The sequence below is a fragment of the Lagenorhynchus albirostris genome, chromosome 15 (assembly GCF_949774975.1).
Source record: "Lagenorhynchus albirostris chromosome 15, mLagAlb1.1, whole genome shotgun sequence".
NCBI lineage: Eukaryota > Metazoa > Chordata > Mammalia > Artiodactyla > Delphinidae > Lagenorhynchus > Lagenorhynchus albirostris.
This window is the reverse complement of record NC_083109.1, coordinates 51891391-51914603: the sequence shown is the minus strand read 5'-3', so window position 1 is coordinate 51914603 and position 23213 is coordinate 51891391. Positions and strand designations below refer to the sequence as shown.

At 55.5% G+C, this 23213-nt stretch overlaps 1 protein-coding gene across 9 annotated transcripts; it reads right to left on the bottom strand.

Moving 5' to 3' along the window:
• Positions 1-720: 720 nt before the first annotated feature.
• LOC132505927 (transcriptional repressor RHIT) lies at positions 721-21395 on the bottom strand. 9 transcript variants are annotated; one of them, XM_060124251.1, is made up of 8 exons: positions 17955-18594; positions 17683-17821; positions 14889-15102; positions 14534-14625; positions 14059-14179; positions 12390-12494; positions 11129-12129; positions 721-2078 (listed from the first exon to the last, which is right to left on the bottom strand). In XM_060124251.1, the coding sequence occupies exons 2-8, from the start codon at positions 17737-17739 to the stop codon at positions 1644-1646; spliced, it is 2025 nt and encodes a 674-aa protein (XP_059980234.1). In that variant the 5' UTR covers positions 17740-17821; positions 17955-18594; the 3' UTR covers positions 721-1643. The 9 variants fall into 9 exon arrangements, with proteins under 9 accessions (XP_059980234.1, XP_059980233.1, XP_059980227.1 ...); XM_060124244.1 differs by lacking the exon at positions 721-2078 and having other exon boundaries at positions 10864-12129; positions 17955-18115; positions 18217-18594; XM_060124245.1 differs by lacking the exon at positions 721-2078 and having other exon boundaries at positions 10864-12129; positions 17955-18115; positions 18332-18594.
• Between the last annotated feature and the right edge of the window lie 1818 nt (positions 21396-23213).

Sequence of the window (23213 nt, the reverse complement as noted above, 5' to 3'; positions counted from 1 at the left end):
GGGTCTGTCCAGTGACCTCAGGATGAAGCCCAGGTTAAATGGGGGCGCAGAGAGGCTGGCACACACACACTGCGGGACAAAACATCTTGTCTCAGCCCGCCCCCACTGCCTCTCAGGTGGCCCCTGAAGCCACCACCTGGTGAATCAGAAAGGACTCGGTGGGGTAGAAGGTGCTCTCAGCACGTGCCTACCAGCTCCACAGGGCCCAGCCTGGGGATGGCGGGGGCAGGGGGGTCAGATGTGAAGGGCTGGGTGGGGATGGGGCATGGCCCATTTTGACTCAGCAGCACTCTCTCCCTAAGGGATTTGAGCACAGGGTCCAGCTTAGTGCTCCAGATCCTCTACGGGCAGCATGAGCCACCACCCTGACCAGTCACGGACTCTGAGCCTGGTTCCTCATTTCATCAAAGGGAGAGAGGGAGTGGCCTCATAAAGACCCCACTCCCAGTCAGCTCCCTCACTCTCTTGCTGAGTAGGGAGGCGTGCCACCAGCTGTCCCATCCTGAGCTGTCCTCAGACTAGGACAGGCACTAGCTGACAGGAGGAAGGACCCAAGGCTCATGGCAGCCCTTGGGGCCCAGGTGACCTGGAAGCCAAGAATGTGGCTCCACCTGATGACCATCCAGCATCACGTGCCACTATGACCACCAGGCCAGGAGGCCCAGGGGTACGAATTCCAGGTCCCCCCAACCCCCAGCAGCCACCTAAAGAACAAGAATAGCCTGGAGAAAGTTTTCATGTTTATTCAACCTTTCTGCTGCCCTTTGAGGCCAGCTGGGCCAGCTCCTTGGGAGGGCCTGTGGTCTGTCCCTGTGAATGCCCTTCTGCAGGGAATACAGCGCCTCAGGAGTTAGTGACAAGGTGCTGATGGAGTGCTAGTGTTAAGTACCATAAACCCCGAGACTCCAGGAGACTGGGGAGCAGCGGGGGCAGCAGGCCTCCGCTGGCCCTGTTCTTGGTCTGCACAGTTGGCCTCTGTCCCTGGAGCCACCACCACCCTCCCCAGACTGGTAGAGGGTGACTCTTGGGAACTCAGCTGGGGGCAAGCTGGCTGAGGGCAGAGGCAGGCAGCTTGCATGCTGCTGGGACAGCGCAGAGCGGTCAAGGTCTGGAAATGGGAAGGGGTGGAGGCCAGAAAGCCCCTGTGGCTGCACCCAGGACCCAGGTCCTCATGGGTGTGGGCTGACTGACCCTCCCAGAGCCCAGCAGTACCCTAAGGCTTAGCCTTCACCCCCGTGGGAAGGCACAGGATGGCAGGACAGGAGGCCTAGCTCATAGACCCAGCCGAGAAGGCTGGGAACAGAGAGCGACGGGGCCAAGCAAGGCTTAGGGGGTTCTGGGATGGAGACCCCAGGCCTGCCCGAGTCCTCATACGTCCCTGTGCCCCAGCTTCTCCCCTGTGCTCACGCCACCAGCCTGGAATGTGCCGGGGCTCCAGGAAACCAGGGGGCAAGAAAAACCCCAGAGCAGTTAGGGGCATGGCCACGAGGTCACAAGGGATTCCATGCCTGGTGGGCGTTGGCCAGGTCCCCAGGAGGGCAGGGCTGATGGGTTCTACACGTGGGGGACCCTGCAGTCCTGCCGGCAGTGGAGATGGTGGACTGGGCCAGGTGGGGACCCTGCCTGGGCTGCCCTTCCGGCCCTCACCCCACAGGCTGGGCCATCTTGGCGTGCAGGCTCTGGTGGGCGATGAGGTGGGCGCGCTGCTTGAAGCTCTTGTCGCACTCGCCGCAGCCGAAGGGCCGCTCGCCCGTGTGCACACGCCGGTGGTCCAGCAGGTAGGAGCGCAGTGAGAAGCTTTTGCCGCAGTCACTGCAGCCGAAAGGCTTCTCGCCCGTGTGGATGCGCTGGTGGTCGGCCAGGTAGGCACTGCGGCTGAAGCTCTTGCCGCACTCGGAGCAGGAGAAGGGCTTCTGGCCCGTGTGCACGCCCTGGTGGCGCACCAGGTCTGAGGAGCTGCGGAAGCTCTTGTCGCACTCCTGGCACTTGTGCGGCTTCTCGCCCGTGTGCGTGCGCTGGTGGCGCGCCAGGTCGGAGCCCCAGCGGAAGCGCTTGCCACACTGGCCGCAGCTGTGCGGCTTCTCGGCCGCCAGGTCCCGGAACTGCCGCCGGTGCGTGGGTGGCCGCCCCCGCCGCGCCCCCGCTGCCCGCCCCCGGGGCACCCCCGGCCGGGCCTCGGCCTCCTCCAGCCTCCAGGACATGGTCACATCGCCAGCAGCCTGGCCCGGGAGCGCCGTCACCACCTCCTCCAGCCGGGATCTCTCGCTGTGGCTCGTGAGTCCCAAACCTGCAAGTGGGGAGGAGGCGGCCTCTTCAGTGCCACGCGGTTCCAGGGACAGAGTTGAGGGGAGGCAGAAACGAGGCTCCCGGCCAGCGCCTGGGGCTCAGGTTCAGACAGCCCTGGGCTCCAGCAAACTCCAGCCTCAGCTTCCTCCTCCATGGAATGGGGACACGAGAAAATGACGACAGAGAAACCGTTTAGAGTAAGCGGCAAGGGGCTTGCTGGGCGTCTCCAGCAGAGGCACTTACTAACTACAGGGCTAACCAATCTACACCCCCTTCCCACACTGCGATCCAACGTCCCACCCCAAGCCCTGCCTATTCAAATGCCAAAACTGCATAGACTGAGGTCATCTATAAATGATCCCAACCCTCACCATTTGTTATCAGCAACCAAGGAACCACAGGGCTCAGCTAACATGGTTCCTCTCGCTACACAAGCTCTTGTCCTCTCAGCTCAAGAACAAATGGAAGTGGATCAGGAGGGATCTTAGCCGGTCCCACTGGGTTGCACAGATTAAATGAGATGATCCCCGAACAGTGCTTAGGAAGGCCCTGACCTGGAGAGAAACCCAGCAGCGCGGCCTCTAGTGAGCAGGTGTCTCTCCGCGCTTCTTCACTGGGCAGGCTGAGGGGGCCTCACAACCACGTTTGCACGAAGTCCCAGCTCCGTCCCTTCAGTGTCCTTCAACCTCTCTGAGTCTCAGGTCCCTCGTCTATAAACGTGCACACGCTTTCATGCGGTGGGTTGTGAGGATCCCATGAGAAAATGCCTGTACCCGTGCTCAGCACAGTCCTGGCATGTTGCCCATGCCATCACAGGCAGAGAAAAGTGAACACCAGCACAAACGAAACCTCCGGGAGCTCTTAAAGAGACGCAGGGAAAGCCCTCTTTGGAGCCAGCTAAGCCAGGACTTGGGAGGAAGACTGAGGATTCCAGCAGGGTGTGCAGGGGTGGGGCCTGACTGGGCCCACCCATTGCTGCTGGGACTCCAAGGAGGCGAGAGCCTCCAGCTCAAAAGAGCCAAGGACGCCAAGGCCCCTCGCTGTGCCCACTGCTTACCCAGGGCAATGTTCTGGGAGTTCTCCCTTTTTATGTCCCAGAAGAGATCTCTCTGAGCAGGGTCCAGGGACCCCCATTCTTCCCGGGAGAAATAGAAGGGAATGTCTCCAAATGTCACAGGTCCCTGGAATGAGGTGAGAAAACCCAGCTCAGGGCTGCCCTGCTCAGGACTCCCCAGACAGTCATGGGCAGAGACATGAAGGGGGATGGGAAACAGGACAGGTCCAGGCCAGAAAAGGATGGATGGAAGAGGCCTTGGTGAGAAGGCATGACCCATTACAGGGACTCATCAGCATCAGAGGGGACAAAGGAACTGGTAACTCACCCCAGAGTCAAAGCAGGTATCTGTCGTCTCTCTGGTGCTCCCCTCTTTAAGAAGAGCCGGAAGCTGGGCTGCAGGGAAAGAATGGAGCCTCAAAGAGGCCAGCCCAGGCCGGGAGTGAGATTTCGCAACTCTCCTTCACACACACACGTACACACCTTGCCTTCTCAGAACAGAAATACCCTTCTTGCTCCCTTTAGGGCAACGTCCAGGAAAGACCCAGGCCCCTGTCCAGCCACTCTGCCACCTTCAAGTTTACTCACCACCATGGCTGTGCTGCTCCCAGGGTACAGGTGGCCGGCTTTGTGTCCCTGCCTTCCGGGGAGGCCCCTGGGCCTGAGATCCCTGGACTGCAGCCTCAGGTTCCGCCCCCTCTGAGGGCACATCCTGTGCAGGAACCACAACATGCTCATCAGCACCAAGACCAGATGGGGGAGACAGAGTTTAATCCCTGGGAAGGAGACACAGGACACATCCCTCAGGAGGCTGGGTGTGGGGAAGAAGGTCAACACAGGGCCCCAGGAAAGACCAGATGAGAATGTGACACCAGGCAGTGCTATGTGCCCAGGGACACTCCCCAACCAAGCGTGAGGCAAGAACCAGCCCCCAAAGGCCAGAATCAAAGAGCCACTTAGCAAGGGGCAGTGGGGGGAGACCTTCCTGTCAAGGGCAGAACCCCACACCCCCGCCACACATTAGCATCTCCCCAGACGCTTCCAGTGTCAAGGACCCAACACCCCACAAGACAGCAGGGTTCACAGGGACAGCTCTACCTTCTCACACCCCCTTTGGTGCTCTCACTATGCACATCACTGTATCCCCAGGGCCTGGCCTAGAGCAGAACACAAATAAACGTTTGCAGAACCCGTGGAGCTAAAACCTGCCTTCCTGGAGCATGCCCACTTTGGTCCTGCTGCTGCCCTCCAAAGCCACCAAAAGAAACCAAATTCACTTGGACAGTGTCTTTCAGAAAGGCCACACATTATGACAAGCTCCTGTGGACGCTCCCTCTGGCTCTCCATGTCCTCCCCCACCCCCAACCCCCGCCCCACCCCCTGGAGGACTCATCTCTATAGAGATGGCCACCTCTCCTCAGTCCAGGTGCCCCTGGATGCGGGAGGGGCCCCTCACCTGTGGCCAAGCTTTCACTGGCTGCTTCTGCAGGTCCTCCACCAAGGCAACAGCTTCCTCGCCACTCCCTGGGCATCGTTCGCATACCCAGCCCTGGACGCCCACGGGCAGCACGCTCAGGAACTGCTCCAGCACCAGCAGCTCCAGGATCTGCTCCTTGGTGCGCAGTTCGGGTCGCAGCCAGCGGCAGCAGAGCTCCCACAGCTGGCTGAAGGCCTCGTGGGGTCCACCCGCATCCCCGTAGCAGAACTGCCGAAAGCGCTGGCGGCACACCTCTGAATCCCTGCTGTCCTCTTGCTGGGCAGCGTCCTGCTCCCAGGAGGAATCTTCTACCTTCACGATCAGAAGCCCTTCTCCCTCCCCAGGGGCCTGGTCCTGAGGCTCTGGGGGGGCTGCCATTCCCCTGGCCTAAGGCTCAGGGCTGGTCAGCCTCAACCTGGGCCTTCAATCTCCCAGAGGGATCCCCAGTGGCAGCTGGGTTGGCATCTGGACAGGCACTCCTGAGGAAAGAGCAGAATAGCAGGAGGGGGTCGGTACATGAGCAATCACCAGCCTTGAGGGACATCCAGGGACTCCAGGTCCCTTTCTTCCTGGCCTTGAAGGCTATTTTAGGCTCTCCTATAAAGCCTTGCTCACATGACTCTCTCCTACCAATACAGATCCGCGGCTCCTTATCCTCAGCTCCAAAATCCAAAACTCCCAGGTTTTCACCACCTGGTCTACTGACATGAGATGAGCATATTTATAACCTCAGTTTATCTCACTTAATGTAAATGTTCATAGGTTCTATGGGAGAAATATTAATGTATTTGTTCAGTTTGTAAAAATCTATCAAGTTGTACTTCTGATGTATATTTCTGTATATTATTCTTCAATTAAAAAAAATTCTTTTTAACTGGGAATTCCTGGAGGTCCAGTGGTTAGGACTCTGCGCTTTCACTGCTAGGGACCCCGGGTTCGATCCCTGGGTGGGGAACTAAGATCTCGCAAGCCGTGCAGTGCGGCCAAAAAAAATGTTTTTTTTAAACTAGTGTTTTGATTACTGAGGGTTGTACCAGATTGCGCTAGCGGCGTTATTTAATATACAATATATGTATTTTTCTCAAATTTTGGCCCCTAGTGTATCAGCAAAGGGCCCACAGACACCATCCTGAGCCATTTATCCAGATACACATGAACGTGGGACAGTTATACCTTACTGCTTCTCTTCACAACAGTCCTGAAAGGTCTGTATTTTGGAATATATATATATATGTGTGTGTGTATATATATATATATATATATATATATATTTTTTTTTTTTTTTGGTACACGGGCCTCTCACTGTTGTGGCCTCTCCCGTTGCGGAGCACAGGCTCCGGACGCGCAGGCTCAGCGGCCATGGCTCACGGGCCCAGCCGCTCCGCGCCGTGTGGGATCTTCCCGGACTGGGGCACGAACCCGTGTCTCCTGCATCGGCAGGCGGACTCTCAACCACTGCGCCACCAGGGAAGCCCTGGAATATTTTTAATTGCTTTTTGTTTCAACAAAAAAAGTGATACAAACCATTGTAATAAAAGGGGGGGGTGTTAAACAATACAGAAATACATAAAAGAGAAACTCTTCCTTCCACACTGCAGCTGCACCCCCATTAACAGTCTGACATATGACCTCCCAAATCTTGCCCTGTTCATTTACTGGAAATATATCCATAAAAACCGGGAGAAAAGTGCTTTGTGCGTGTTTTTACATAAATCAGGTCTTACCGCAATACTATTTTGTCATTTGCTTTTCTACCCAACGATGCTGCCTCAGCCGCTCTAGGAGATTCCGTGGTATGGATATACTCGTTTCTTAATGAATACCCACCCGAGTGAGGCATTCAGGTTGTTTCCAATTCTTTACTACTACACACTAAGCACTTTATTTAGTTTATTCTGAAAGGTACGCTCTCCATGCTCATCCTCCAGTGACCGAGCAGAAGGCTCCGCTCGGACAGAGCCAGGGACTCACCAGGGTCGCTCAGTAGGACTCGGCAGTCGGGAACGCGGACCCGGCCAGAGCCCCGCGCTCGGTCCCAGCAGCCTTGCCTGAGCGGAGATGAGAGGCGGAGGGGCGGGCAGCGGGCGCCCCAGGCTTTTCCCCTGCACCTCCCTGAGGTGCGCGCCCCCTTCGGCCTCTGCCTCGGGGCGCCGGCCCCGGCCTCCCGAAGCCCTGCGCTCGACCTCGGAGCCAGGCGGGCCGCGTCGCCTGTCCCGCCCCCCAGGACTCACACCGCCCACAGTCGCCCAGGCGTTCCCAGTTTCCGCCTCCAGGTTTCGGCGCCGGAAATTCGCGCGGGGCTCGCCGGGAAACAACACGGCGCATGCGCCGAGACAAGCACCCCAACTACTCTCCCCAGGAGGGCGTTCGCCTACTGTACGGGCCTTCTCCCTGACGGATGACCAATGAACGGTGAGAATTTCCAGGGATGGCCAATCAGAAGGCAGTGACGTCATGTGGTCAACACCCATGCCCCCAGGCTGAGGTCTGCCCCTAGATTCGCGCTTTCTCCCTCTCGCCTTGTCTTTCAGTTTTCTGTGTTCCTCTGACCCGTGAAGGGTGAAAAGGAAAAGCCAAGGCTGGCCTGCTGGGCAGAGATGTCTCTGGGCCCAGCTACGAGTGGATCGCCTGTTCCGCCGCAAGGGATGCTCGGGCGTGGACTCTTCCTTCCATCCCCTGCTCTTTCCGCTACACAGTGGGTCGAGAGCTGAGGGGGCCGTGGTCCAGGAGCCGGAACTCAGCCTTAGGAGACTCGTTTATAGCTTTTAGGGTCCCGCACCCACCCAAATAGTCTTTAGCCGCTTCTAGCAGGGCGCGGAGCTTGCTGGGAAATGCAGTCCAGTGAGGGGCCGGGAACCTCCTGCGCCGATCCTCTGTTCCCGAGGGTCGGCTAGGGTCTCTCAGCAGGATGCGGCCGTCGGGGACGCTGACCCCGACCAGCAGATTTGACTGAAGGACAGCGGGGCTCTCCAGGCTGGGGAGAATCTAAAGCAGGCGGGCCGCGTCGGGGAAGCTCTACGCATTTGGACCTGCTCCCACCCTCTTCTTACTCCCTTTGGAGATATGAGGCTCCAGATCTTTTTCTGAAATAGAAAATCCTTTCTTGTGGTGGTTGTTGTTTGATTATGCAAGTATTGCATCCTTAGTGTAGGAAAGAAAATAAAGTACGGAAAATTTTAAAGGCATCCATATCCACAAAGCTAACTTCCTCACTCAGCTCACATGGCACTCCCTCAAAGTGGTTTTTCCCTAACCCTATGTAAACAGCACCCGGCCCCCGCTGCCATGCCTCTGCCCTGCCTTATTTTTCTTCCTAACTTTTATCACTACCTGACATATTTGTATATTTGCCCCCCACTACTCGACTATAATTTTCATGATATCAGACTGTTTTCACTGCCCTACTTCCAGAACTTAAATACTGTGCCTGGCACAATATTTGTTGAAAAACTGATGGTTAAAATAACTGACAGTTAAAAATATCCCTAATAAGACCATTCAGAAATAAGCACTATTAATATTTCAGTCTTAAGTTCTACATCTATGATTATTTCTAAGGTAAATCTGGAATAATTCTATTTAATGAATTTTTGTTGGCTCAAGTCTATCAAAGAGGACTTCCCTGGTGGTGCAGTGGTTAAGAATCCGCCTGCCAATGCAGGGGACACGGGTTCGAGCCCTGGCCCGGGAAGATCCCACATGCTGTGAAGCAACTAAGCCGTTGCCCCACAACTACTGAGCCTGCGCTCTAGAGCCCGCAAGCCACAACTACTGACCCCACGGGCCACAACTACTGAAGCCCGCGCACCTACAGCCCATGCTCCGCAACAAGAAGCCACCTCAGTGAGAAGCCTCGGCACCGCAATGAAGAGCAGCCTTTGCTCGACACAGCTAGAGGAAGCCCGCGCACAGCAACGAAGATCCAACGCAGCCAAAAATAAATAAATTAAAAAAAATTCATCTCAGATAACAGTAATGCCTTGTGGAGACAAAATATTAAAAAAAAAAAAAAGTCTATCAAAATCCATCTGTTGTGCAAGGTGCATAGTATTCCAAAACATGGAAGTTCCATATTCCATTTAAAGTCCCCTACTCTTGGATATTTAGATTGTTTCAATTTTTCCATTTGTAGATGTTTACTACGTACACCTTCCTGCATTTGCTTGAACTACTTGCTGGAAGGGATGAGCCCAGGCTGTTCTAAGAAGACCGCTGAAGTGGATGCTACTGGGCTCCCTCTCCTCCCCTTACTGGCCCCAGTGGAAAACTACACAAGGAAGAAGGAACTTGAAAGTCCCTTTTTCCAGTGTGCCCTTACATTGTTCTTCACCCTGTACTGACAAAGATTAACAAGTTGGCTTGCAAAGGAGAAACGTCCGTGGGATCTGGCTCCATTACCACAAAGCAGGACAAAAGGGTGTATTGGGGGTTTGAGGGACAATAAATTAATAACTAGCACACCTACCATATATTCTATTGGGCATTGCTGATGGATGATAATTTGTATATAGTTATATTGAAATTGACCACCTTATTGTACTTTCCTTCTGATAGCTTTAGTTTATTTTTCTATGATGTAAAAAGGGAAAATTGTCTTTCCAGAAAATTTATATTCATTTCCAGAATTTATACTCATTATTTTCTTAGTCTTATAGCATTGTCTAGAACTCCCTAAATATCTTGGGACTTCCCTGGTGGCATAGTGGATAGGACTCCGTGCTCCCAATGCAGGGGCCCCAGGATCGATCCCTGGTCAGGGAACTAGATCCCACATGCATGCTGCAACTGGGAGTTCACATGCCACAACTAAGGAGCCAGTGAGCCACAACTGAGAAGCCCTGCAGCCGCAACTAAGGAAACCATGTGCTGCAACTAAGGAGCCAGTGAGCCACAACTAAGACCCGGTGCAACCAAGTAAATAAATAAACAAACAAATAAAAACCCTGGACCTGAGCCCCAGCTTCCAGCTCTCTGGTTCAATGACTTTGGACAAGTTATTGGACTTCTTGGCCTGTTTCCTCCTCTATAAAATTGAGATGAAACCCACTGCTCAGACTTGTAGAGCGTTGAGGAAACGTATATATGGTGCTTGGTCCCACGCCTGACAGGGCAGCTGCCACTGGCAGCTATTATTACCATTCTCAGTCTGCTGTCCTGTTCAAGACATTTCATCCCTTATTGGCTGGGAGCTAACCGGGGCTGCGACTGCCCTGCTAGACCTGTGATCTGCAGAGACAGGTGGGGTCCCAACAGCCTCCCTGATGCAGACGTCCTCAAGGTCATTTGGTGTCAGACTGAATGTAATTGTGAGAGCTGAGCTGCAAACCTAGGACAATAAGCAAGCTGAGCCCACCCCTCCCCAGCGGGGGAAAAAAAAACGTAGAGAATGGGAAGCTTCAGAGCTAAAAAACCAGAAGGCCAGGAGTAAAACAGCCAGGCAGGGGCGGTTAGGGCAAATTATAAAGGACATGTGCAAAGAGACCAAGGAGGTGAGAAATAGGAGAGGAAGCTGGCAGCAGCCTCAGAAAGGACCAGGAGGGGCAGGGTCCCTGGTAAGTGAGAAATCCTCACTGGATTACAGCTGGGTCCTCAGGGACGCAGGTGAAAACGTCCAGTCACAAAATGCAGGCCCCAGTGCCTGAGACAGGAGACAGGGAAGGCAGGAGACACTGAGCATGAATTCCCATGCTGGCTCGGCCCTCCTCCTGGCTCCCAAAGAGAAGAGCCCAGGGAGGGTCCAGAGCTCAGTGGGCAATGCCTGGGACAAGTGACCACAGCAGCAGACCACCCCACCGGGTCCACAATTTCAGAAGTGGCCAGCTGACTTCAGGTTTGGAAACCTTTGTGCTCAGAAGCCTTTGCTATAGGCTCTGGAATGGGTCCAAGCCAGGTGAAGGCTGGAGAGGAAGGTGCCCAAGCCCCCAGAGGGATGACATAGGGATGGCTGAGTGAGGAGACATTGGGTTGACTCCGGAGCCCCCACTTCCCCCCGCCAAGTCCAGGGTCAGCCTCCAGGGCCCCACGAGACAGAGCTATAGGCTGTCGCTCGAATTCCAAGGCCTTTAATTTGCAGTGAGCATGCCTCCTCCTCACCCGAGCTCCTCCCATGTTGCCGCGCCCCATCCCCATGCCAGCACCTCCCCAACTCCCTTCCTGGGCCTCCCAGGTCACACCCCCGCAGCAGCTGCCCCTGCTCCAATCCCCCTCCTTCCCTGTCTCCAGGCCAGCCCCTGTCTCTCAGCCTCCTAGGTGGGGGCTGGAGGGGGTGCCGCCAGAGCCCCGGCTGCCCCCAGCATCAGCATGGCCAGGGCCTTGGGCCCCGCCGTGTGGATCTTCTCGTGCCGGTGCAGGTTGGAGCGCCGGCTGAAGCTCTTGCCGCACAGGGGGCAGGAGTAGGGCCGGACACCACGGTGGGTGCGCTGGTGGGCAGTGAGGTGCGAGCTGTGGCTGAAGCTCTTGCCGCAGTCGAGGCAGTGGTAGGGCTTCTCGCCGGTGTGTGTGCGGTTGTGGGCGATGAGGTTGGAGCGCTGGCTGAAGCACTTGCCGCACTCGGGGCACGGGTAGGGTTTGACCCCGGTGTGGGTGCGCTGGTGGGTGACCAGGGCTGAGCTCTGCGTGAAGCACTTGCCGCAGATGGGGCATTTGTGCGGCTTGGCGCCCGTGTGGGTGCCCTGGTGGGTGACCAAGTCCGAGCGGCGGGTGAAGCGCTTGGCGCAGCGGTCGCACACGTAGGGCTTCTCACCCGTGTGGATGCGCTGGTGCTGGATCAGCGTCGAGTGGTGGCTAAAGCTTTTCCAGCAGGACGGGCAGGTGTAGGGCTTCTCGCCGGTGTGGATGATCTGGTGCTGGATGAGGTGTGAGCTGCGGCCGAAGCGCTTGCCGCAGTCCGTGCACGCGTAGGGCTTCTCACCCGTGTGCGTGCGCCGGTGCGTCACCAAGTGCGAGTGCCAGCTGAAGGCCTTGCCGCACTGCTCGCACTTGTAGGTCTTCTTGCCGGCGTCGCCGTCAGAGGCCAGGCCCTCCTCGCTGCTCTCAGGGGCGGTCGTCCCCCCCTCTCTGGGTTGCTCTGGGAAGCGGCCCTCCTGGGCTTTCGGGATGCCGATGTCAGGCGGGGCTGGTTCCGACTGTGCCTCCACCACGGGACCCGGCTGCACATCGTCCTTGGCTGGCCCTGAGCTCTGGCTGCCGGCTGCTCGCTGCCCACACCGTGGGGCGTCCCCCTGGGCTCTCCCCACCCTGCTTTTGAAGGACTTCATATCCCCAAGGGCTCCCAGGGATGGGGCTAGCTCCTCCTTGCCCACCTCCATGGCTCCTGGATAAAGAGGGATTCCAGCAAGGCAGAGGCTTTCATGAGGGCCCCGGGGGAATTGTGGAGCTAGAAATTAGGGCAAGGACCTGCTGGGAACCCTGGAAGCAAGAGCCACCCTCCACACAGGAGGGAGGGCTGGCGGCCCTGCCCCAGGAGGGGCTGTGTGTCTGCACGCCACAGAAAACCGCCCGCACTAACATGGGGCACCTGGGAGTGACAGCCACGACCCTACTGCCCCGCCCACCTGTCACCTCTGCACGCACCTCTCTTCTCCTCCTCCTCATCTCCCATCTGCTGGCAGGATCCCGAGGCCTCGCCCTTGCCCTGCACTTGAGAGGCCCAGAAAGGCCTGCTGAAGGGAAACCCTGCTTGGGAAGAGATGCTGTGCTCAGTCAGGGCCTTTCGGGCTGCACAGCAAGGAGAAACCACCCCCCACCTCCCCGGAGAGATGATGGAGCAAAAGAAGAGGGGATGCAGCTCTGCAAACACGGGGCAAAACCAAGTGAGCTCAACAGTCACTGGGGGCAGATGGCCATGCCCTCTCAGGATGCACACTCCGGGGCAACCTCCAGGCACACTCTTCTCAGGGCTGGGCCAGGTCAGCTGCTGGCCACCTCTATGTCACACTGTCCCCAGCAGTGAGTCCAGCAATGTCAGAAACCAGATGCAGTCTTTCTATCCTGCACCTGCACCTTCCCAGGATCACAGGCAAAAAGGGCTCCTGGGGGAGGGGCAGTGGGCAAAGAGAGGCCAAGTGGGAGGGCCTGCGATAAGAGGGCCAGGGACACTGACCACCCAGAAGTCAAGGACCAAAGGCCCATTTGCCAAGTACCCCAGGGTGAGGGCCTGGGAATTCTGGTCAAGTCAGGAAGAGAGCAGAAGGGCCCTGGCCTCCATGCCCCGATCCAAGCCCCATGGGGGAGAAGGAATGTTTGGACCCACTGGGTGGTTTAGGGCATTTGTGAGGCCTGCCATGGGGCTGTGGAGTGGATGCTGGTTCCCTCTGATCTCCCAAGACTTGCCTGGACCTGCTGGCCTGGGCCCCGGAGAGTGCTAACAATGGGTGGTGAGCAAACCAGAGATAATTAAAGGTGTGAGCACAGCAGCTGCTGTGATCCCGGGGTCCACCAGGGACAACAGGGGTCTTGGCCCGCCATCAAAGTCAGAGGGTGGAATTACCAAGACCCTGGCTCCACCTGGACTAGCAGGTGTGCAACAGATGCGCACTGACAGACAAACAGACTGAATGACCGAATGAATGACAATGAATGAATGAATGCTGATTTTTCCATAAGCCCTCATAAAAGTCCGCCATGAAAACTAGAGCCTGAAACTGAGGAATCAAAGCCCTGGGACTTTACTGCTTACCATGAGAAAAACCAAGGGAGCCAAGGCCCCTCTGAGAAGAGGACACGGCCCTGGGGTGGATGTGACAGCTCAGAGTCAAAGGCCTGGAGGGATTAGCTGGCACTATTCCCCATCCCCTGGGCTAGCAGCCCGGCCCAGAGCCAGGCTTTCTGGTCAGATACCTCTGAAGCTGGGCTTGGAAGTGGGGGAACTACTGGAATAAGCTAGGGAAGAACTGGAGAGAAGCACAGTCTCTAGGTCGGCACTGTCCAGCACAGCAGCCGCTAGCCACATGTGGTTATTTCAATTCAAATCTGAGCTGATTAAAATGAGATAAAACAAAAAACTCAGTTGCCCTAGCTGCATTTCTAGGGGTCAATAGCCACATATGGCTCATGGCTACCATATCAGCACCGACCAGAACACATCCATCACTAGGAAGCTTCTATAGTACAGTGAGGTCTGGATGAGCCACAAGAGGGGGTTCAAGCCCTGGAAAGGGAGGAGGAGGTGATGGCAGATAGGCCCCACCGCTGACTTCCCAGGGCCTCAGGAAGCAGCACTCCAGCACGAGTGAGCCCTTACCCAAGGACAGCCCGTTCCTCTTCTGCAGGATATCCCTGTAGAAGCTCTGCTGTGTGTGGTCCAGCCGCCCCCACTCCTCCCGGGAGAGGTACACAGCCACATCCTCAAAGGTCACTGGCATCTGAAACAACATGAGATGCCCACTCTCCAGGACACGCCAGGACGTGGTGGAGGGGCATGGTGGTGCCAGGACAAGGGCAAGACCCCGACTCCCATCCTGCTGACTCAAGTGAGGCTGGCCCTCGGGTGTGATGAAGCAGGACAGTTGCCCAAGGAAGGCTTTTGTGGGCAAGAACAAAGCGCTTGTGTACAGCAGAAGACAAGAGACAAAAACAAGGATCCTTCTTTTCGGCACCACTGCCAAAGCTCAGATCTCCAGTCCCCACCCTCAGGTCCAGCGCTCAGATCCAGAGGATGATTCAGAGACGCTGTCCCTCCACATCCTTCGGCTTCAGCTGTGGATGGGGACACTCACCTGGGACCAGGCAGTGAGGAGCGCCGCGGCCATCCGCCGGTCTCTGGTCCTCCCCTCGTGAGAAAGCACAGAGATCTGGGGGGAGGGGAGGGCTGAGAGAGGAGAGAGGTCCTCAGCGCGGCCACCTCATCCCGCTTGGCCCTCCCATTCCCCGCAGTGAGCTCATGCCAGGCCCACCAGGGAAACCCACAGTGTCTCCAACTCCACCCCCGACCTGATCCAAGAAGAGGGTCAGTGGGCTCTGAGGGTGAGCGGGGGCAGCCTCCAAGGGGCAGGTGGGGCAGACATCAGGGTCTCCCCACCCGGGCTGAGCGTCCACCTGGGAAAGTGCCTCTCTCCACACCCCCCTCCTCACCTCCGCCAGGCAGGAAATGTGATTTCTCCTTAGAGCCCTGGCTTAGGGGCACCCAGCCCCGTACTCCTTGAGCTCTGGCCTCCTGTGATGCCCCCTCAGGGTGTGGCTCTTCCGGCTCCATCTTGATGTGGGGTGACTCCTGAGCGGCTCCCAACGGCACTGTCCCCTCCGACTCGGAAAGCATTTCTTGACAAGAATGCCCATGACCTGGAGTCTAGAAATAACAGCCCCATCAGCACTGGGACGGAGAATGGGAAACACAGCAGAACTCCACACTCGGGGACCTGCAGAGGCAAACACCGAGGCTGGCAGAACGCACACCCAGATGCAAGGCTGGCCCTGCTTCCGTCTCCGTCCCTGAGACCTGCATATCCGTGGTTCACCCTGTGAGGCAGGACAGTGAGGGAAGGAGGGGAGGCTCATCGAGGCCCTGCTGGGTGCCCACAGGGCAGATGCCTCTTCCCAATTTGAGCCTCCCACCTCCCACAGGAGTGTGGATTGTTATTCTTTTAATATATGAGGAAACCGAATGTAGTTGGCTGGGTTGAATAGTGTACCCTCAAAATTCATGTCTACTCGGAACCTCAGAATGTGACCTTATTTGGAAAAAAGGTCTTTGCAGATGTAGTTATGGATCTTGAGATGAAATAATCCTGGATTCAGGTTGGGCCCTGAATCCAATGACTGGTGTCCATAGAAGAGGAGAGGACACAGGGGCTTCCCTGGCAGTCCAGTGGTTAGGACTCCCACTTTCACTGCCGAGGGCCCAGGTTCTATCCCTGGTCAGGGAACTAGGATCCCACAAGCCATGCGGCAGCCAAAAAAAAAGAGGAGAGGACACAGAAACAGAGGAGAAGCCATGTGAAGATGGAAGCAGAGGCTGGAGTGATGCTGTCACAAACCAAGGGACACCTGGAGCCACCAAAAGCTGAGAGGCAGGAAGGATCCTCCCCTAGAGCCTTGGGAGGGGGCCCTGCTGACCCCTTGATTTTGGGGTTCTGGCCTCCAAAGTGTGAGAGAATAAAAGCCGGTTGTTTTAAGCCACCCAGTTTGTGGTCCTTTGTTACAGCAGACACAGAAAACTCACACCCCCAGGCTCTGAGAACAGACAATGGCCCAAGGTCACAGAGCTTGGAGTGACTCGGCCAGGACTTGAACTCAGTGTATCGGACTCACAAGTCACCCCCAGGGCCATAACTTCTTGAAAGTGACAGGAAGACATGTGGCCTTGGGCCATTTCAGTCCTAACTCAATTGGTCAGAGCTGTTGGCAGTTTCTGATTTGGAAAAAATAAGTCCAAGCATACCTCTAACTGTGCTGAGGCCTTGTACCCACCTAAGTCTGATGGAAGGGAAACTCCTCTCAGGCTCACCCCCTTTAGCACTGTCCCCCACAATGGGACTGCCAGGATCCTCCCTCCCCTCTTCATAGCAGCCTCTGCCCCAGCCCTCTGGGAGGTGAGGAGCAAGCTTTTGAGTCAGGCTACCAGGGCTGGAATCCAGAACCACCGCTTACCAGCCTTTCAGTCCTGAGCAGAGCAGAGCACTGGGAAAGTCACTTCCCTTGCACTGGGAAAGTCACTTCCCTTGCACTGGGAGGCCCTGGTGAGGCCTCATCATCACCACCCATAGCACTGGGCACCGGCCAGCCTTCTGCTGGGAACTCAAGCCTATCCCTCCACCTCCCCACCCACCTCAGTATATAAGACTCTCAGGCGAGGAGTCAAAGTTCCTGGGAGCCACACAGGCCAGGCGGCCTCCGAGACTCAGCTGCTCTGCCTCCACACAGATAACACGTGAGAAAGAGCTCTCCTCTCCACAAAGTTCTGGATAAACAAAGAGCAGTGCTGGTAATTATTATTATTACTCTACTGTGTGAGCTGACAGAATCCAACATCAGCACAGAATGTTGTGGACATATGAGGCCCACTGGGAGTTACAAAGGCATTATGGAAGGGAAACTGAACTGCAGTAAAAATTCTTTGTGCTTCTATGGTATGAAAACAGAACTGACACTTGATTTGTACTTGAACTTACAGCTACTGGAAACCGTAGCTGAGGATTTCCAGGTTTCTCTGACCTAGGTTCTAGTTGCTGTGGGTGGTGTTGTTTTATATGTTACAATAATGAGCACCTACGGGCTGATGAGCTGCTTACAGAGGCCTCTCATGCCTATTATCTTCTCTGAGCCTCCCAACCACCTGGCAAGACAGGTGGGAATGGCAGGCACATGATCCGCATTTTATAGATGACACACCTGGTTCCCAGAGGCCAAGGGACCTGCCCAAGGTCGCACATCCCGCTGCAGCTGACTCATGTTCCCCCAGTCCCAAGCTTGGTGACCATGGTCTCCCCGCAAGTCGTAACTACGCACACACAGGCAACAGGTACAGGAAGGGCTATGTGCTCAGACCCAGAGAGAGAGGAGGTGCGGGCCCAGGCAGAGGGGAGTAGAGGGTAGACTGAGGCTTGCCAATATGCTCTGAGCACTGTTCAGAGAGCAAACCCCACCCACGGGACCCCTGTGCAGCCCCCTTACTATCTCGTGTAGCCTTTGGTCTGCTGACTACCGAATTCACGAGGCAAAGCAAAGCAGTCCCATAGAAGTCGATTCCCAGGTGGAAGGTATTTCCCATCATACCACCTTCTCTTCAACATCCCCCCACCGCATCTACCAGCCCTGCTCCCACGGTGAGTCTAACTCATCCATTGGTCCAAATGCCCTGCCTTGAAAATCCCCTTCCACTCCAGTTCCTTCCAGTGCATGCCTCCCTCACCCAGCACCCCATCCATACCTCTTGGGCTCCCTCCTTGTCCTGGGTAGCACGGATGCCTCCACCATCCGCAGACATTTTCTGTCTCAGAGCTACAAAGCTCAGCCGAGTTGTTTCTTGGTCTTGTTGGCCAAGTCCCCTCCAGCTTCTGGCCAGGAGCCTAGAGGAGCAGAAGGAAATCAGCCAGTGTCTCCTGGACATCCCTGAAGCCCCCCAAATTCCCACGCCGGACCAGATCCATCCCTGGTCCCAATCAGAAATAAAACCCCCGAGACGCCCTCCAACGGTCTCACTCTCTATGTTGTTTTTTGGTCCCTCTCTTTGACAGAATGCTATTTTGTATTATCCCGTTTATCTTTGAAGCAAGACTCTCACAGCAACTGGGTTAAGGAAAACCGGGGTGACTTGAAATCTGAATCTCCTGTCATCAGGAGCCGAAAGGTCTGCAGAGATCCTGCGAAACAGGTGCTGAGTGGGGCCCCGCCCAGCACAGCCAGCTCCGCGGAGGAATACAGGCCCCGCCGTCTCCCGGGTCCAGGACACACACACACACACCCTGCGCTCGACCTGACTCGGTCCCGCCTGGGATCCAGAAATTGAGCTGCCCGCTCTCAGCAGCCCTCCCTGCGGCTGCAACCACCCGCCCGGGCCGGGTGTCCATCCTGCTCACGGTCCCGCACAGATGATGTCCTTCCTCTTTCCGAACCCGGGTCCAGGCCTCCTCTCCCTGCCAGCCCGTAGCCTTCCACCTTTGACCCCGTCCCCTCCTGCCAGCTGGCCACCCGCGCGGGTCTCGGGATCCAGGCGCCCTCCCAGCCCCCCTCTCACCGAGGTGGAGGCGGAGGGGTCACCTCGGGCGGCGGAGCCCCCTCCCCCGGGGAAGGGAGTCTCCGCAGCCTACACCGGGCGCGGGGAGCCGGGTGGAGACTGGGATTAGGGACAACAGGAAGTCCCTCCCAGATCCCGTTCCCCACACAGCTGCAGCCCTACAGCGTTCCCAGCTTGGAGGGTTCCGGGTCTGGGGTCCCGAGGCCGGCTGCACCTGCTCTCGGCCGGGAGGTGACTCCCAGATCCGCGTTGCCGGCTCACGATCGCTTTACCTGGCACGTACTCGTGACACCAGCCAAGCAGGAGCGCCAAAGTGGGAAAATATATTTTGTGTAAGGATTTTGATATTTGACGTTTCAAATTGCAGCTGTCGTTACAGGACGAAGGACACTTTGCCGAGTGGAGGGACATGGTGGTCCTTTTCAGTACACAGAGCTTCTGAAAGTCTTATGGGTGTCTCCGTGGAGACGTCCCTGGATTTCATTTAAGGCTCCCAGACCAGTCAGCAGCTCCTCTGGGTTCCCGCCAAGACTGGCATGGAGTTCTCTCTCCCTAAGAGCAAACTTAGGAAACGAAGAGACCTGGGAACTCCTCAGTACCCACCCCTACACCTATGTCTCACACTTTGGAAAGATGTGGCATCAATCTGATTTTTCCAGACGCTGCCCTCCCCCCGCCCCCGACCAGCTCCCTCTCAAGGCTAGGGATAGAGGTGACAAAGGGGTCTGACCCAGCCATGCATGGGATCCCAAACCCTCAGACATCCCTGGTGGCTTCATAGTCCACCTCTCAGCTTCTGTCTTCCCTTCTGACTCTGAGAGCTAAGGCTCCCAAAACGGGAGAACAGAGACTGCGCTTCACTCCCTGGGGCAAGGCACTCATTTCTCCTTAACAGGGCACAGGAGATGAGTGTCAGGAAAGGGGTGAGGGCCAGCCCTGTAGTCAGATTCCAGGAAGATTCCTGCTGGAAACGTTCCCAGGCCCCCTGCCTTCGGCCTATCAGAGTCCTCTGAGATACATCCACTTCACCCAGGAAGACAGGCACCACTGGCCCTTGTACCACCCCCATCGGTGTGCTGTGTGCACTCACAAGGGTTCAATTTTTTTAAAACTTAGTTCCCAACGCTTAAAAAATTAGGAGGGTTCCAGGACTTCCCTGGTGGCGCAGTGGTTAAGAATTCGCCTGCCAATGCAGGGGACATGGGTTCAGAGCCCTGGCCCGGGCAGATCCCACATGCCGCGGAGCAACTAAGCCCGTGCGCCACAACTACTGAGCCTGCGCTTTAGAGCCCATGAGCCACAACGACTGAGCCAGCGTACCACAACTACTGAAGCCCGCCCACCTACAGTCTGTGCTCCACAACAAAGAGAAGCCACTGCAGTGAGAAGTCAGAGCACCACAATGAAGGGTAGCCCCCACTCACCACAACTAGGGAAAGTCTGCACGCAGCAACGAAGCCCCAACGCAGCCATAAATAAATAAATTTATAAAAAAATAAAAGTGAGGGGAATTCCCATAAAATTGATTTTCTTGAGAAACCAGAACAACCAGAGCAAACTTGGACCCATATTCCTCCCATTCCGGGCCTGATCTCAGGGTGCTACCTTTGGTTCTCCACTTGGCCCTTGCAGCATTTTGAGTTTGCAACTCTGCTTTTGGAGTTCAACTTGTTTTAGGAGTCCTAGAATTCTTATTGATTCTACTATCACTTTGATGAAAGAAAAATTACCCCCAGGGTTTGGCTCTGGTCAGTATCTCCAGGTGTTTTAATCCTCAAAGTAAAGAGAGATGAACAAAATTGTATTAAAAGTCAATACTGTTTTTAAAACAGAATTATAAAATGAGAAAAAGCCACAGGGGGCCCTGGAAAAGATGAAATGCGCAGTCTGGGAGCCAGACTGTGTTAAGCCAGTGTCCAGAGTAAAGGAACTCAACCTGAGGTGGACCATCTCACACATGGCAGTCCCAGGAGTGCACCAAGTCCAGAAAGAATGGGTGTGTCCTGATTCCTGGGCAAACGTTTCTCTACCAGACAAAAGGGGCTACAGTTCAGGGATACTGAGGAAGCCCAGAGGTTTGGATCCCACCATGGGATCACCTAAGTTAGACCAAAAGAAGTCTCAACATTTATTTAACTGTTCAGAAAAAAAAATTATATATATATATATATATATTTTTTTTTTTCGGTATGCGGGCCTCTCACTGTTGTGGCCTCTCCTGTTGCGGAGCACAGGCTCCGGATGCGCAGGCCCAGTGGCCATGGCTCACGGGCCCAGCCGCTCCGCAGCATGTGGGATCTTCCCGGACCAGGTCACGAACCCATGTCCCCTGCATTGGCAGGCAGACTCTCAATCACTGCGCCACCAGGGAAGCCCCAGAAAATATTTACTGAGCATCTGCTATGTGATAGATATTAGCTCCTTCCTGGAAATGAGAGGAAACCCTTCTAGGGCTGGCTCTAGGCCTGAGCAGGTCTAGGAGGAAGGATTATTGATATTTGCTTTGTGGGAATTGCAGTCTCCAAAAGACTTCAGACCAGGGCAGGGTGAGTCAATAAGTAGAGATCAAAAACTTAAATGCCTTCAGCAACCACGCAGTACCATAAACCACCAGTGCCTTGGGTGTAAGACCGGAGTGGGAGAGACTTCAGGGGCCTCAAGAAACCATATTTTGTTTAAAGGGGGCGGTTGGGGGCTCAGTATTGCCCAAGCATGAGGTTTTTTCAAGAGAAGCCAAAAAGAATTCAATTTCTATGTGAAATATCCTGACTTTTGAATGTTGATGACTAAAAACAAAAACAAAACAAAATTAAGAACTCCATACAATTCCAGCAGAAAACATCTGTTGTCCCACTCACAGGCCACCAGGTTAGAGAGTACTTACCTCAGGAGCCTGTTTACAAGGTGCTTATCAGAGCTTCAGGCACGGGAAACACTCAACAAATGCCAACTCCACTATCCTGCGGCTTCAGTGAGCTTGAGTAAGAGAGAATACGCCACCTTTAGTAAATCGTGATCTACTCTCAGACTGGCCTGCGAGCTGATTCAGGTCTTAAAGAGGACCTTACAAAAAAGCAGCCAGAATAATAAAAACTAGAAAAAAGAATCATCTGATGTCAGAAAAATAAAAACAAACGTGTGTTAATGAACACCGTTAAGCCAGGCTGGAGACAGGGAAATGCAGAGATTTAGCCTTAGGAAGGAGAGACGATAGGGGCAAATAAAGGAATGTAAGAGAAGCCAAGAAAAATAGGAATAATCGAGTAAACAGCAGAGAAAATGTTAACCATTGAAAAAGAAGAAAAGGAAGCCAGTACAAGTGTTAGGTAGGTGGAACCCCGGAAATAAAACAAATTTTGAAGAAAAATAACAGAACTCCCAGGGCCGCTGGAGACCAGGTAGTGAGAGTTCAGGTGCCGGGCGGCCCGCTCACCGCCAGTGGCGTGGAGGCAACCCTGTGGCCCCGTCTCCTGATGCGAGACGGACGCAGGGGGAGGCGTTCGGAGCCACAGGAGGCCCAGGAGCCCCGCGCGCACAAGTCGTCGTTCCCCAGCTCTGCAGCCCGCAGGGCAACTATGCGGGGAGCGCGTCTCCCAAGCAACAACTGCCCCATCCCGCCCCCACGGGAGACGCGGTGATTGGCTGTCGCCTCCCTGGCCCCGCCCCCCACAGCACCGCCCTGCTGCCCTTACCTGCGCGCTGCTGTCCGCGCCCGCGAGGGGCAGTCCCGCCGAGGGCGAAGGGTCATCCTGGTGCTGCCGGACCCTGGCCGGTGTGCCCGCGTTTTCCGTCCGGCTGCCCCGTTCCAACTTCCGGTTTCTCCGGGTCTCTCGTGGAGCCTGCCTGTGGGCCAGGGGCACGGGGGCAACGGGGGCGGTGAGGACCGCGGGGCGGACACCCGGGAGCCCTCGAGTTTCCGGTGGGAAAACTGAGGCTGGCTGAGCGAGGGCCCTCAGGTTGAGAGCGCCGGCGCCGGGGTACCCGGGAGCACGAATTCCGGCCCAGCGCCCCATCCAGCCTCCCAGGTCAAGGGTTTCCGCCCCTCACACGTTTTGAGTTTTGTTTTGTTTCAAAAATGGGAGTATATGCTGCTGACGTGCCCCCTCTGTGTGCGTGACACATATTTAGTATAAAAAACATATAGAGAAAACAAAACATGTAGCATGTCAAAGACATACACAGCCATACATTATGAAGTGGTGAAAGCAGATTTTATTCGGTAACTACGGACAGCAGGGCAAAGAGCTGCGCTCCATCCGATGTGCTGCAGAGGTGACTGGGTGTTTCAAAGGGAGAATGGGGGCTGCGGGGGGCGGGAGGTAGTGAAAAGTCACAATGAGCCAGTCAGTGAAGCTGCAATTAGGCCAGGTGTATCTGCTACCTGGCAGGTGTGGGAGGCAGGAGGAGTCTATCCTCCCACAGAGAAGGGAGACAGAGGCCCTGTTTCTCCTGATGAGTACATTTCAAGGGAATGGCTCTCAGGTCAGTGAAAGATTGTAAGAGTTACAATCTTCTTCTGGGTTATAAGAGACACATATTCACAATTATAAGCCCTTTTTAGTAAGTGCTCTAAGAAAGGGAGGCTAGGGGCCCATCATCAGGCATTAGCTAGAATGAACAGTAAATCTTCCTGGCAGCTTTGAGCTTTCTCAGGCAGGCATTTTAATGGGGGGCTGGGGTCATCATGGCCTTATGCTGCTAGAAGCTATGCTAGAGTTTGGTCA

Bases quoted from the DNA above. Each gene is read 5' to 3' on its own strand.
- LOC132505927 (XM_060124251.1), bottom strand. From the start codon at position 17,739: ATGTCTGCGGATGGTGGAGGCATCCGTGCTACCCAGGACAAGGAGGGA. The intron at 12,495-14,058 runs GTAAGGGCTCAC...TCTCTTCCCAAG, and splicing joins GAGGAACGGGCTGTCCTTGG to CAGGGTTTCCCTTCAGCAGG. The intron at 2,079-11,128 runs GCCCTGGCCATG...GCGGCCGAGAAG, and splicing joins TCCACACGGCGGGGCCCAAG to CCGCACAGCTGCGGCCAGTG.